This window comes from Sus scrofa, chromosome 11, assembly GCF_054392235.1.
Source record: "Sus scrofa isolate SSC_HxYL_T2T_F1_AM1 chromosome 11, Sscrofa_HxYL_maternal_Yorkshire_Landrace_v2.0, whole genome shotgun sequence".
Lineage (NCBI taxonomy): Eukaryota > Metazoa > Chordata > Mammalia > Artiodactyla > Suidae > Sus > Sus scrofa.
The window spans coordinates 12,847,540-12,862,331 of record NC_139393.1 but is presented as its reverse complement, the minus strand read 5'-3'; the positions used below and the strand labels follow the sequence as shown (position 1 = coordinate 12,862,331).

The window sequence follows — 14,792 nt, the reverse complement described above, 5'->3', positions numbered from 1 at the left end:
GGATAAGCAGTCTAGAAGAAATTTAGGGTCATGCCTACAACATGTGAAATTCCCATGCTAGGGGTTGAATCAGAGCTGTAGCTGCTGGCCTGCACCACAGCCACAGCAACGTGAGATCTGAGCTATGTCCGTGACCTACACCACAGCTCATGGCCATGCCGGATCCTTAACCCACTGAGAGAGGCCAGGGATCAAACCTGGGTCCTTGTGGATATTAGTCAGGTTCTTAACCTGCTCAGCCACAATGGGAACTCCCTAGAAGAAATTCTTTAGCTGGAGGGAAATGATAACAAGTGGAAACTCGGGTCTCCAGGAAGGACGAAATAACATCAGAAGTGTAGATAAGGTGAGTAAATACTAGAAAACAAATATTTTACCTCTTCATTTATTTAAAATAATACAGACTGTTTATACATAAAAATTATAGCATTGTGCTATGAAATTGTGATTTGTAGCATACATGTAAATGTAGTACATATGACAACTGCGGCATGAAGAATGAGTGAGAAAAATGTACTTATGTGATTGCGGCGTTAATATGTTTTATGTGATGTCATAAAAGATTAACTGCAGGAGTTCCCATCGTGGCGCAGTGGTTAACGATTCCGACTAATGAGGAACGATGAGGTTGCGAGTTCAGTCCCTGCCCTTGCTCAGTGGGTTAACAATCTGGCATTGCCGTGAGCTGTGGTGTAGGTTGCAGACGCGGCTCGGATCCCGCGTTGCTGTGGCTCAGGCGTAGGCTGGCGGGTACAGCTCCGATTCGACCCCTAGCCTGGGAACCTCCATATACCACGGGAGCAGCCCAAGAAATAGCAAAATGACAAAAAAATAAAAAAATAAATAAAAAAAATTAAGTGCAAATAGACTAGTTGAAGATGCATATTGAGCAGTTATGGGTACATATATATTATAATATGTATACATAATACATATGTATGTTTATACATATACATAGAGCAGCTCTACAGAGATGTTACAAAAGGCATAGCTATGAAGCCAATAGACACATTAAAATTGGATTTAAAAATTTATTCACAAAGAAGTCAAGAAAGGAAGAATAGAAAAACAAGCCAAAGAGACTACAGGAAAACATAGTAAAATGGTGTATCTTTATCCAGCTTACAGAAAGATATTATCAGAATGGGTAATGACAAAAAAACAATACCCTCTGTCTGGTGTCTGTAAGAAACCAACTGTAAATAGACACAGTAAGGTAAATTAGTAGAAAGGTGTATACCATGAAACAGTACATATAAGATGACTACACTGGCTATGTTACTACTAAACAGACTTTAAGGAGCTCCTATTGTGGCTCAGTGAACCCAACTAGCATCCATGAGGATACGGGTTCGATCCCTGGCCTTGCTCAGTGGGTTAAGGATCCGGCATTGCCATGAGCTGTGGTGTGGGTCGCAGACACGGCTCTGATCCCTCGTTGCTGTGGCTCTCGAGTAGGCTAGTGACTGAAGCTCCGATTCGACCCCCAGCCTGTGAATCTCCATATGCGGGGGTGCAGCCCTAAAAAGACAAAAATGAGATTAAATAAATAAATAGACTTTAAGACAAACAGTATGGCTCGAGGTAAAGAGCGCAATTCATAATGATGAAAGTGTCAGCTTATCAGAATGATGTGACAGTCACGAATAGTCCATGACTACGTATTTGAGGTACAGATTCACAGAATTAAAGGGACAGATTCTGACAAGCATTGTTAGAGATTTCACATCCCTCTCTTCACAATCGATACAGCAGCTGGACTCACGACGTCAGTAGACCGTAGAAGCTGTGACCAGTATTGGTCACCTTGACTCAGACATCTACAGAACACTCTACCCGCCACCGTGGCAGGCTATCTAGGCTCTTCAGAGTCATGTGGTACATTCACTTCCATAAACTGTATGCTGGGGGATGCAGTACAAAAAGAGTTGAATTCACAAGGAGTGTGTTTCCTGTCTACAATTAAATTTCAAATCCATAAGAACTCAATTAAAGGAAAACCTCAACTATCTGGGAATTTAAAAACATACTTCTAAATAATCCATTGGTAAAAAAAAATCACAAGAAAAATTAGAAAATATTGCAAATTGAATGATTATGAAAATAGAGCATTTAAAAATTTGTGAAATGCAGAGTTCCCGTCGTGGCGCAGTGGTTAACGAATCCGACTAGGAACCATGAGGTTTTGGGTTTGATGCCTGGCCTTGCTCAGTGGGTTAGGGATCCAGCGATGCTCTGAGCTGTGGTGTAGGTTTGCAGATGCGGCTCAGATCTTGCATTGCTGTGGCTGTGGCCAGCAGCTACAGCTCCAATTAAACCACTAGCCTTAGAACCTCCATATGCCACAGATGCAACCCTAAAAAGACAAAAGACAAAAAAAAAAAATTAACAAATCAAATCAAGTAAATAATAAAGCTCTAATATATCATGACCACACCAGGATTATCCTAGAAAGCTGATGCAGCATTCAAAAATCAATCAGTATGGGAGTTCCTGTTGTGGTGCAGCAGAAAGGAATCCTACTAGGAACATGAGGTTGCAGGTTCGATCCCTGGCCTCACTCAGTTGACTAAGGATCCGGTGTTGCCGGGAGCTGTGGTGTAGGTTGTAGATGCGGCTCAGATCCTGTATTGGCTCAGATCCTGCATTGCTGTGACTGTGGTGTAGGCCAGCAGCTGTAGCTCCGATTCAACCCCTCGCCTGGAAACCTCCATTTGCCCCAGGTGTGGCCCTAAAAAGCAAAAAAAAAAAAAAAAAAAAAAAAATCAATCAATAAATATGATTCACTACATTAAATAGAATAAAAGAGAAAAAAGCACAGATGAACAGATTCTGAATATTATTTCACAACATGCAGTTGATCCTTAAAAAACAAACAAAACAATCTTTCAGCAGAATAGGTATAGAAAAGGGCCTCCTAAATTGAGTAAGGGGCAGTTATGAAAACCTATAGCTAACACTCTACTGAATGGTGAGATTTTGACCATTTGTTCCTAAAAACTATGTGAAACAAAGTCAGGGTGCCTGTTTTACCACTTGTATTCATCATTGAAAAGCTGTCCTAGCCATTGCAATTATGTAAAGAAGAAGAGATAAAAAACATACAATTTAGAAAGAAAAAGTACAACTTTTATTTATAGATGGCATGATTGTTTATGTATAAAGTTCTAGGATACCTACAAAATAAATCCTAGAACCAAAAGGTGAATATAGCAAAGTTGCAGGATATAAAGCTAATATACAAATGTCACTTGTATTTTTCTATATTAGCAGCAAACAATTAGAAAATGAAAATTTGAAAATAATTATATTAACAGTGAAAAAAACTTAGAATACTTAGGGACAAAAATGTAAAAAGATACAAAATGTCTATATAGTGGTCACTCAAAATATTACTGTGATAAACTAAAGAAAACCTAAATCATGCATTATGTCACAATTATGAATTGAAAGATTGAAACTGTTAAGATGTCAGTTCTTACTAAATTGAAAGATAACTTTATTCAAATTTAAATAATAATACTTTATAGGCTTTTTTTTTTTTTTTTGTAAAAAATGACAGTCTAATTGAAAACTGGAAAGGACTGAGAATATAAAAGTATTTTTTTTTTTTTTAGGGCCTCACCCACAGCATATGGAAGTTCCCAGGCTAAGGGTCGAATCAGAGCTGTAGCTGCTGGCCTACGCCACAGTCACACCAAATCCGAGCCGCATCTGCAACCTACACCACAGCTCATGGCAATGCCTGATCCTTAACCCGCTGAGCGAGGCCAGGAATCAAACCTGCATCCTCATGGATACTAGTCAGATTCATTTCCACTGAGTCACTACGGGAACTCCAAAAAGGATTTAGAATAAAGCAGACTTGGAAAAAGTACAACAAAGTTGGGGACTTACACTGTCTGACTTTAGAACTTAGTACACAGCTACAATAATCAGTGAATTACTAACAGGGAGGTTGAGCAATAGGTGATAGAACATGGTAGCCCAGTACTGGACACACATAGTATGGTCACTTAATTTTCAACAAATCACCAGAGCAAACAACTTGGGCAAAAAAAAAAAAATGTGTTCTGTAAATGGTGCTGGAATAACTGGATATCCATATAGAAAAAAAAGCATGAAACTTTGACCCCTTACTCATACCATATAAAAAATAATTCAGTGTGGAGCATAGACAGGGCTATACTCTAAAGCTTCTAGGAAAGGATGATTCAGTCTAACTTGCAGCACTGTTAGAAATGGCCTGTATCTCATCATGCGGTAAGGTAGCTGCTAGTCATATATTGAGTGTTTGAAACATGACTGTTGCAAGTTAGGAAATAAGTTTAAATTTTTATTTAATTTTTAATGAAGTTTATTTCAATAAACTCATGGCCAGTGGCTACTGCACTGAACACTGCAGTTCTAGAAGAAACAGTTTTCACAAGCTGAATGAAGTAGGCAGCTATTCCTTAGGCCACAGAAAGCGCTAACCATAAAAGGAGTAGGTGAATTAGACTCATCAAAATTTGCAACTTTTGTTTACATAAGACATGACTAAGCAGAAGAAAAACAGGCAAAATACAGACTGGGAGAAAGTACCTGCAAAAGAAACATACTGACAAAATACTGGCATTAAGGATGCCTAAACAACTCCTAAAGTTCAACACTAATAAAGTGCAGTTAAAATGTAGGTAAAGTCCTTGAACAGACACCTCACAAAGGAAGATATACAAGTACCCAGTAAGCAGCAGAACAAGTGCTCAACATAACTTATCATAGAAATGCAAATTAAAGCATGAGACACCACCACATCCACCTCAGAAAGGCCAACGTCATGGAGTTCCTGTCGTGGCACAGTGGTTAACGAATCCAACTAGGAACCATGAGGTTGAGGGTTCGGTCCCTGCCCTTGCTCAGTGGGTTAAGGATCCAGTGTTGCCGTGAGCTGTGGTGTAGGTTGCAGACATGGCTCAGATCCCACGTTGCTGTGGCTCTGGCGTAGGCCAGTGGCTACAGCTCCGATTGAACCCCTAGCCTGGGAACCTCCAAATGCCGCAGGAGCGGCCCTAGAAACGGCGGGGAAAAAAAAAGAAAAAAGAAAGGCCAACGTCTTAACATTGAAACTGACAATATTAAATGTCATCAAACATTTGGAACAACAAGAATTCTCATAAGTCAGTGGTTGGAGTGTAAAATGATGCTATTTTGGGGAAAGTTCTGCCAGTTCCTTCTAAATTTTTTAAAACAAGCCATTACAATTATATTCCTAGGTATTTACCTCAGAGAAATAAACACATGCATTCACAAAAAGATATACACAAGGTCTAGCAGTTTTGTTCATAATGACCAAAAATTGGAAACAGCCAATCTGCTAATCAGTGAAAGAATGGATAAATACGCTGTGGATATTTATACTTCAGAATACTATTAATAAAAAAGGAACAAATAACTTACATAAGCCCCATGGATACATCTCAAAAACAGAATGCAGTTGGAAGACACCTTCCCTAAAAGGGCACATGTAAGATGTGATTCCTGTCAAGTTCAGGTGGGGCAAAAGCAGTGGGAGATGGAAAACTATCAGGAAGGTGGTTGCCTCTTACGGAGGATGAGATTGACCAAGACGGAAGATAAGAAACTTTCTGGGGTTGTGAGAATGTTGACAAATACACAACATGCTTTTGTGCATTTGTCAGAACTCAAAAAGTGGTACCCTTAGATTTGCACATTTGATTCTTTCTAACTTTCACCTAAAAATAAAATAATTTGAGCCATAACTAATGCTGTTATCTTTAGGGAGTTAATATACTGAAGTCAGCAACGCACTTTGAAATACTTCAGTGGATTGACAGTGTGGCTATAGGTTGATTCATATGTGACAAAGCAAGGACAGGGAATGCTTATTATAGACCCACGTCGTGTTCCCTGCACAAATTCTTAATTCTTTCAACTTTTAAGGTTTAAGAATTCTTTGGGTTTGTTTGTTTGTTTGTCTTTTTGTCTTTTTAGGGCTGCACCTGCGGCATATGGGGGTTCCCAGGGTAGGGGTCTAATTGGAACTGTTGCTGTCGGCCTACACCACAGCCACAGCAACATGGGATCAGAGCCACGTCTGCGACCTACACCACAGCTCACGGCAATGCCGGGTTCTTAACCCACTGAGCAAGGCGAGGGATCGAACCCGCGACCTCATGGTTCCTAGTCTGATTCATTTCCGCTGCACCCCAACGGGAACTCCAAGGTTTAAGAATTCTTAATGCTGTCAGTCTTCCTATATGTTTAAAGATTCTCCTAATGAAAGTTAGAAAAATGTTTAATAGGATTTGTCGTGAAATTAATATATGCCCCACAAAGATATTTGGAAAATGTAGAAAGTAAAAGGACAAAATAATACTTTCTATAGTCCAACCATGCAAAAATAGTGATTACTGGGCATTTTTACATTCAGTCTTTTTTTTTTTTTTGCCTTAGTTTCGTCTAAATACTTGTCATCATATTTTATATGTTGTCTTATAGTTGTATCCTGTAGAAATATCCTACTTTTTCCCAGTAAGCTTTATAACAGTTCATTTCCACTGCCAGGTAACATTCTGCTGAACTATTATGCTAGAGTTCAATTAAGCATCCACTTATTTTGTGTGTTTCGATTATTTTTCATATTTTACTGATAGACTGCTATCATGGCTATCATTTTACAGAAAGTTTGTGCTGTGTTTGAGATCCTCGTGAGTGAGAATACCATGGCAGAGGGTGTATGAAGTTTCAAAGCCCCTCATACACATGTCAAATTATTGACTCTTGCATCCCTTCTACAGAATGATCCCTGAGACGTTTCCACAGAACCCCCAGAGCATCTCAAAGTCCAATTAAAATACCACCCACTGATCTGGAATATTTGAGTTATTCTCTGGCTATATGTTAAAGTAGGTTTTTAAAGTCCATTTATTTTTGTCACTCTAAGGTTCAGAGGTCGAGTAACTTGCCGAAGGTCCCGTTAGTAATTGGCAGAGCCGCCCCTTGACTGTCAAGGCAGTGCTGGGTGAAAAGCAGGTATCTCACAGCGTTTATCAAGCGGACACGTGGATAAGGAAGGTCCTCGGGGCTTGGAGCAGTTTAGGCTTTCGTTCCCTGCGCATTTCCCTTCAGAACCGAGGGATACGAACCTGGATGGTGATGTTCTCATTTGCATATTGGTTTATTTGTTCTGTCTCATGCAAAGGAAGCGAGCTTCTGATTTTCCTCTGGCTCAGAATGTGGAGTCACAGGTAGAGCCCGTGTATCACAAGATGCTAATGGGTGTGTTGCTGGACGTGGTGCAGGTCACAGTGACAGGCGCATCCTGAGTCTCTAGGTGCATCACAGAAGGACTTCTGTAAACAGCGTCTGAGTCTCTCCCTGGCTGCGGGGCTGCTCCGGGTCTGGGTAACCTGCACACTTGCCGGGCCGGTGAGCCGGGCCACCGTCGGCAAGACCCTTGGCAGCAGCGTGATTGCCAGGAAGCTGTGATTCCAGGGCCTCGGCCTTCCTCTGAAATGGGGGCCGGGAAGGGAGGGGCAGTTCCTTTATGGTCAAACCCAGGAGGAAGGATTGTTTGTCCTCGTGCGCAAGGAAGAAAACAGACCAACTGCTCCTTATTTGTTATGATTCTTCGCTCAGAGAACGGATCAAGTATTGCTGTGAGCAGCTGCGCGCCCTGCTGCCCTACGTCAAGGGGAGAAAGAATGACGCGGCCTCGGTTCTCGAAGCGACGGTTGATTACGTGAAGTTCGTCCGCGAGAAGATCCCTCCCGCCGTCCTGAGCCAGGTAGTCAACCGTCGGGCCCTTGAGCTTTATCCTCATAGACGGCGCTCGAATGCTACAGTTTTGTTTCTTTCCGGTTTTTACAGTTGAAAATATATGTTTGTATATGTGAAAAAACATCTCACACAATCTAAGTAGTGCGCTCTCTCTCTCTCTCTCTCTCAGATAACAGAAGCGCTTCAGAGCAATGGGAGGTTTTGTAAGAAACAGCAAATGCCCATCCAGCTGTCCATCCCAGGCACCATCAGGGCACAGAGGTATGACAAGGGCCCTTGTGAATCTGAAGTCAGCTTGTTATTTTCCTCTGATGCTAATGCTGAAAACGCGACTGGCGCTGAAATCACCCATTAATTTCATAAGAAGCAGTGACCTTTTCCCATTGCTGATGTGTATCATTTAATTGCAGTGATAAAATATGTAATAGTCTCAGGCCTGTGCTCCTTTGACCATTTGACTCTCTTCCTTCTTCTGGTGTTTCTGAGGATCTTAAAAAGGGGCTTTGCAAGGGCCTGTTGTGACTGTGGCCGCGCACCCAGGGCCCAGGCCGATGGACCTAGTATTCACTGAGGTCATGGGCCCTGGAGCGGTCCAGCCCCTGTCCGTTGGGAGCCCTTAAAGCAATTGCTGATATAAAAGGTGATGTGTTAAATGAATGCTTCCTCATTCAAATTTATTAGAATGTGTTAAACCAAGAAAGACCCTAAAGGCAAAGTAAATCATTCGTCCACATTCTCAAGAACCATCATGAGTCCTGTTCTGCAGCTTGTTCTTATATATAATCCAGAGTGTAGGCTCTGTCTGTGCTTTTCAGAACTTGAATGACGGAAGAGCAGTTCAGCTCAGCAGTGTTCCTGTGGTCTTCCTTGAGAAATGCCTGAAGAATGTTTTCTGTCCTTTTAAGGGAAAGCAGCGTGTTGACAAGCACCTACTCACCTACGAGAGGCATCAGGTTCCTGGCTAATAAGTGCTTGAACGTGTACTCTGTCCCTGCCTCCGGGGGCTGCTCGGATGAAGCCGTGAGAGGTGAGCTCTGGCTGCCGCCACATGTGTGCGGCGGATGTGTGCCTGCGCCCGGGGCCTGTCCTGCTCACCCTGCCTCGCCGGCTCCTGTGCAGTCACTGCTCTAACCAGGGGAGGGAGACTAGATGGGAGATGGCACCTGGGTCCTCTGGGGCTGTCTACGGGAAGTACACAGCTGCCCACCTGCATTTAAATGGTGTGATCTCAGAAACGGGGCTCAAAATCGACTATCATTACCAGAAAACTCATCTTCCTGACAGATGATGGCACACGGGTGACGTTGTGTGTTACGTGAAAAGCATCTAGAGGGAAGGGACGTATTCATATTAATTCAGTACTAACAACGAACAGGCACATCTCAGAGATGTGAGTTCTGCTCCGGACCACTGCAGCAAGGCAAATAGCACAGTAAAGCAAGTCATACACATTTTTTGGTTTCCCAGTGAATGTAAAAGTTATGTTATACGTACCATAGCCCATTAAGTGTGCGGTAGCATTATGTCCAAAAAACCAATATACGTACTTTAATTAAAAAAAGACTTTACTGCTATAAAATGCCAACCATCGTGATTCCTGTGTCATCTGAAGCTGTCGAGGTACCCTGCGTGTTATGGGGACCTAGTAGAAACCATGGAACAAACACGATCTCTGGGGTTGGTGTCTAAAGTCAAAAGAGAAAGGGGCCCCAAGTAGGACATTACCTTCTTCCTTCAGGTCATCAAATCAGCCTCAGGGTGTTTATTAGTCAATTCAGACTTTTCCCCTGACTTAAGGGAGAGGGGAGGAGAATAGATAAAAAGTAGCCAGGAGCCATGGTTAATCTACTTAAAGTAGCTGTGGCTGAATGTCACAAAGAATGATTAAATCAGCCCAGATTAAATCAGAGATCAGGCCACAGGCACAAGCTTGTCAGTGTTACTTTTTTTTTTTTTTTTTTTTTTTTTTGGTCTTTTTGCCTTTTCTAGGGCTGCTCCCTTAGCACATGGAGTTCCCAGGCTAGAGTTCTAATCGGAGCTGTAGCCACCGCCCACGCCCACACCAACACAGGATCCAAGCTGTGTCTGCGACCCGCACCACAGCTCATGGCTATGCTGAATCCTTAACCCACTGAGCAAGGGCAGGGACCAAACCCCCAACCTCATGGTTCCTAGTCGGATTCGTTAACCACTGCGCCACAATGGGAACTCCTGTCAGGGTTACTTCTTTCTGCACGGTACTTAATTCCGCATTCTCACTATTGTATCCTACAGACTCTTGTCTGCGGGGTTGTGAGTTTAGGCCTTTTTGTGCCCAGGGTGTCTTGGTTTTGCATCACCCAGAGTGACTGGGTGACCCAGTGACTGCTGTTGTTGGGAAGAAACAAATACACGGGGGCCATAGTCTTAAGGCAGGTTCAGAGTAGAGAGGCTGAAGGTCATTGAGCCAAAACCCCCATTTTAATTTTATTTTTTTATATACATTTTTCCATTTGAAAAGCAGTATTTGTCTTGTGCTAAAACCCAATTAAAATAATAGCTGTCCTCATTTTTACTGTATTTCCTTCAAGTCTTTTTCTATACATAGTTTTCTGTGGTAATAATATAGCTGTAATCATATTGGACCTCTGATTTTTGCCTCAGGCTTTTTTATTGAACATTCTGTCCCATATACTTTAATTTTGTATTATGCCACCCTCATCACCATTTTAATGGTATTAGTAGTTTATCAAATGATTTAGAGAATAGGTTTTTTGGGGGGTTTCTTAGCTACATTTAGTGTTTCCAGTTTTGTGGGGAGAGTGATTCTATATATAATATGATAGGAAATATGTCGCCACGTATAGATTTTCCTCTGTTTTGGACTTTTCCTTGGGCTGGTTGCCTGGAAGTGTGTGATGAATGAGTTTGAGGCCGTGAGCACACATGTAGTTGGCAATGCATGTTGCCAAATGGTTTTTTGAAAGGGGATTGGAACAGTTGAAATCAGTTAATAAGTCTTTCAGATTTCACTTTCACCACCTCGGCCAGTACATTGCCAGTAAATCGAAGGCTGGAGAAGTTAAGTGGCCTCCTGTGGTCTCCTGGTTTCTGTGCTGAATCTGATCTGCACCCCAGGAGTGCTGATCTCGTTCAGCGTGTGGACGTCATTAAGCTGCCCTTACCCGCCCTTTCCCATAACTCTCTGTACACTTTTTTTTTTTTTTTTTTTTGCATTTTAGGGCTGCACTCATGGCACATGGAGGTTCCCAGGCTAGGGGTCCAATTGGAGCTGCAGCTGCCAGCCTACACCACAGCCACAGCGTCAGATCCAAGCCACGTCTGCGACCTACATCACAGCTCACCGCAACACCAGATCCCCGACCCACTGAGCAAGGCCAGAAATTGAACCTGCATCCTCCTGGATTCTAGTCAGATTCGTTTCTGCTGTGCCACAGTGGGAACTCCTCACTGTACAGTTTTGCTGAAATAATTTTTCACACATATTCCAGACACCTTTGTATTTTAAAGTAGATATAAAAATGTGTTACTTTGGGAGTTCCCGTCATGACTCAGAGGAAATTAATCTGACTAGCTTCTATGAGGATGCAGGTTGGATCCCTAGCCTTGCTCAGTGGGTTAAAGATCCGGCACTGCCGTGAGCTGTGGTGTAGGTTGCAGATGCGGCTCAGATCCCGAGTTGCTATGGCTGGAGTGTAGGCTGGCGGCTGCATCTCCGAATTGACCCCTACTCTGGGAACCTCCATATGCTGCAGTTTCAGCCTAAAAAGACCAAAAAAAAAAAAAAAAAAAAGAGTTATTTTACTTTAATTACCTTCAGAAGGAAGTAAATAGGTATTCACAGTTGAGATTACATTAACATTCTTTATATATTAAAATTTTTTTTCCGCCTTCTAGTTACTGTACAGAATATAGCTATATAACAATATAGCCCACTTTACTGATAGAAAATCAATGAGCAGACTTTATTTGTGGCTGAATGGAGTTCTTCCCAACATTCTTCCTTGTTTCATAGGGACAGTCACAGGCTTTATTACAATGAAGGCTACGCAAGGACCAAACAGATCTGATGCTTCTCTAAAATCTCTTTTAATGACATGTGAACACTGATTTGTAGGGTGTGGATGGCACTAAATGTCACCACCAGAAAGTTCACCTCGTGTTTCATCAGCATTTGAGTGTAGCAGTAGCGTAGGTTTGCACTGTGAGGAAATGGAATAGAAGGCAATTTATTTTAGACACAAAGTTTTCAGTTCGCGGATACTGACGGACATTTGCTTTCTTTGTTCCTGAAGGTCAGTCTGGCTCCACGTCAGAGGGTGCTCTGGGTGACGGGTGCAAGGCTCGAGTTCCCAGCACGGCGCTTGCTCTCAATTCCTTCCATGCTGTCACATATTATTCTAAAGTCATCCCTTCCTATGATGCCGCTGCCGTGGCAAATCAGAACACTCCTGTTCATTTTCCAACAGCTGTGCCCAAAGTCTCCAAGTTCCTTCCTCAGCACTGCAATTCTGTGTTGGGCCAGACATGCACAGCACATCCCAACTGCCTGGTAAGTCTTCTGGGCTCTGTGGGTCAGATCAGGCTCTTCCATCCCAGCCGGCTGGGGTCCCTGGCCTGCCCTTTGTGGTTGGTCCTCTGGTTCGAAATCTCTTGGACTGGGACCAGGGGAGTCAGCCCAGGCTCGCGTTCCCAGTGCTGCAGGACTGCTCTTGAGATGTCCAGAGATGGGGTCTGGGTGTGGCTCTGCTGCTATGGCCGGAAGTGACCCAGTGGAACTTAATCTCCCCCGGACTCCCCCCAGGCGGCCCTTCCATGTCCAAGCTGCCACATCCCATCCCAGCAGCCTCCCCCTGCCCTGGCCCCGTGGCCGGCTGCGGCTCTGTCTCTTAGGCTGGCAGCCGTCCCTTGCACTGTATGAAACCCTGTTCTTCCAGCACCAAACAGGCTGCTTTCAGATCCCAGATGTCCTCCTACGAGATATTTACTGAGCACCTGTGTTCTAGCTTTGTGCTGATCACTTAGGATGCGGTATCTAAAGGTAGACCTTGCTCCCTGCCCTCATGAAGCCGAGTCTCCCAGGAAGCAGGCAGGTGTGACATGCCCTGGGGCGCCTAAGACGAGTACCCCAGAGTGTAGAGGGTAATGCAGATGTATTAGGGCGAGATTGGGGCCTGCTTACACTGGAAGAAGTGCATCTAAGCTGAGATGTGAAGGAAAGAGTTAGCCCAGAAGAGTGGTTAGAAGTTGGGAGGTGAGGCGGGAAAGGCCTTCCAGGCAGAAGGCTCGGCGTATGTAGACATCACAGTCTTCATTTTGGGGAAGACCTGCCCAGTTCCGGAGGGAGACTCACAGCAGCTCGGCCTGCTCAGATGGAAGAAGCAGGCAGCTTCTTTGTGATCACCGGTGCTTTGCATGTTACTAACAGTTAAGGTGTTTTGAGCCCTCAGTAAATAACGGGCTCGACACCCTGTGTACTCGATGTGGTGAATCGAATGACCTCGACACAGTCCTTTGAGGTCGGTACTCTTACTTCTACGTGGCCTCTGTGAAATGAGAATGATAGTGACTTTCCCAAAAAAACGCTGATGAGAAAAATATTCTAAAAAGAATTAGAAGGAAATTTTAAAACATGACATGTCTACAGATATAATGCTGTTGCTGGAAATCATGGGTATAGCAGCAACAGGAAGCCAGGTGACAAGGGGCGGGGAGGGGGGAGATTGTAGCATTTGTGTGTGTGTGTGTGTGTGTGTGTGACCTGCACGTACTGTATATGGTTTTTGTTGGAGAATTGTTACTTTTAATAGCCATAAATCACACCTACTTTAAAACCTGTAGGTGTATTCACCTAAAGATTTCACATGATTTACAAATCATGTCCTATTGCTTTAGGACAGAGAAAATGTTAAGAACGGACCAGGATTATTCGATTCATGCTTTTTTTTTCACCTTTGCAGCAACACTTTTGGGCGTATTAATAGCACGTTTGAAATTCACCCTCTAGACCCCCTGGTGGGTGCCGTTTGACAATACAGGAGGAATGGAACAAAGGATGATCTTGAAAGCTACACCCAGAGACCTACTATCAAAAGAGTTCGCATTGTGTGACTTCTGATAAATGTGCTAAAAGCCTCTGCAGATAGAAAGACAGGCAGCGAAAGCGCAGGCCTCGGCGTTCGCTCATCCTCACACGTATATACACACACACGTGCATTTCCCGCAGCCAGGGCGCCAAAAGGACAAATGGCCTAGGTGACCTAGACACTTGTTCTTAAAAAGTATTCCACAGATTATGCAAAAAGTCCCCTCTAAGGAAGATTGGCACGGGCTTGATAAAGTGCATCGATGCGCTGGCATCACTGAGTACAGGTATTGCAACTTGATTCTGGCATTTAGTATCACTGTGAATTATTGCCGCTTACGTCTAGGTAATATCTTTTCTAGATTTGACATTTTAGAGAGCTCCCTTCATTATGCACCATTCAAACTAAAAAAGCTTAGTTTGAAAGAGGTGTTGACATCCTCACTTGACTACAATGAATAAATTGATGTGTTGGTTTTTGTATTTCACCATCCCTTGAGTGAAATAATAACTAATAGGTCTTTCTTTCTGGATCTTTAATAGCTAATAGATCTTTCTTTCTGGATCTTTAGTTACAGATTAGCAGGTCCTTTTTTGTTTTTTGTCTCCTTATAATCTCCCTATAGATATTAGAAAAGATGAAGATAAAGGGAGGAAAATATTTGTTTTATATTTCACTGAAATGTTCTTATGTATAAGTTTATTGTTAAAAAAAACAATTTTGACTCTGAAAATGTTAACCCATTTTTGTTCTGCTTAATAAATATGTGTTCCCTCTTTTAGTAGTGTCATGCAGGGAGTTTAATTTTACCTGATTGAAAAGTTTCAAAATTACTTTGGGCATAGCCTGATTTTCATGTCAAATTGTGTAATTTTTCTCTGAGGATGCCATGATGATGGAATTTGTAGATTCTGACAAACTCTT

At 42.8% G+C, this 14,792-nt stretch overlaps 1 protein-coding gene across 3 annotated transcripts in view; it reads left to right on the top strand.

Annotated features, from left to right (window-relative positions):
* The window catches only part of SOHLH2 (spermatogenesis and oogenesis specific basic helix-loop-helix 2), a 65,482-nt gene extending 50,833 nt beyond the window's left edge, over nt 1–14,649 (top strand). For 2 of the 3 annotated variants that reach the window (XM_084981545.1, XM_021065387.2), the window contains 5 exons: nt 7,642–7,789; nt 7,952–8,043; nt 8,688–8,809; nt 12,078–12,334; nt 13,743–14,649. In XM_084981545.1, the coding sequence (XP_084837671.1) occupies nt 7,642–7,789; nt 7,952–8,043; nt 8,688–8,809; nt 12,078–12,334; nt 13,743–13,763 (640 nt within the window). In that variant the 3' untranslated portion in view covers nt 13,764–14,649. The remainder of the gene's footprint in view (nt 1–7,641; nt 7,790–7,951; nt 8,044–8,687; nt 8,810–12,077; nt 12,335–13,742) is intronic. The other variant, XM_084981544.1, reaches the window with a different exon arrangement.
* Nucleotides 14,650–14,792: the final 143 nt, after the last annotated feature.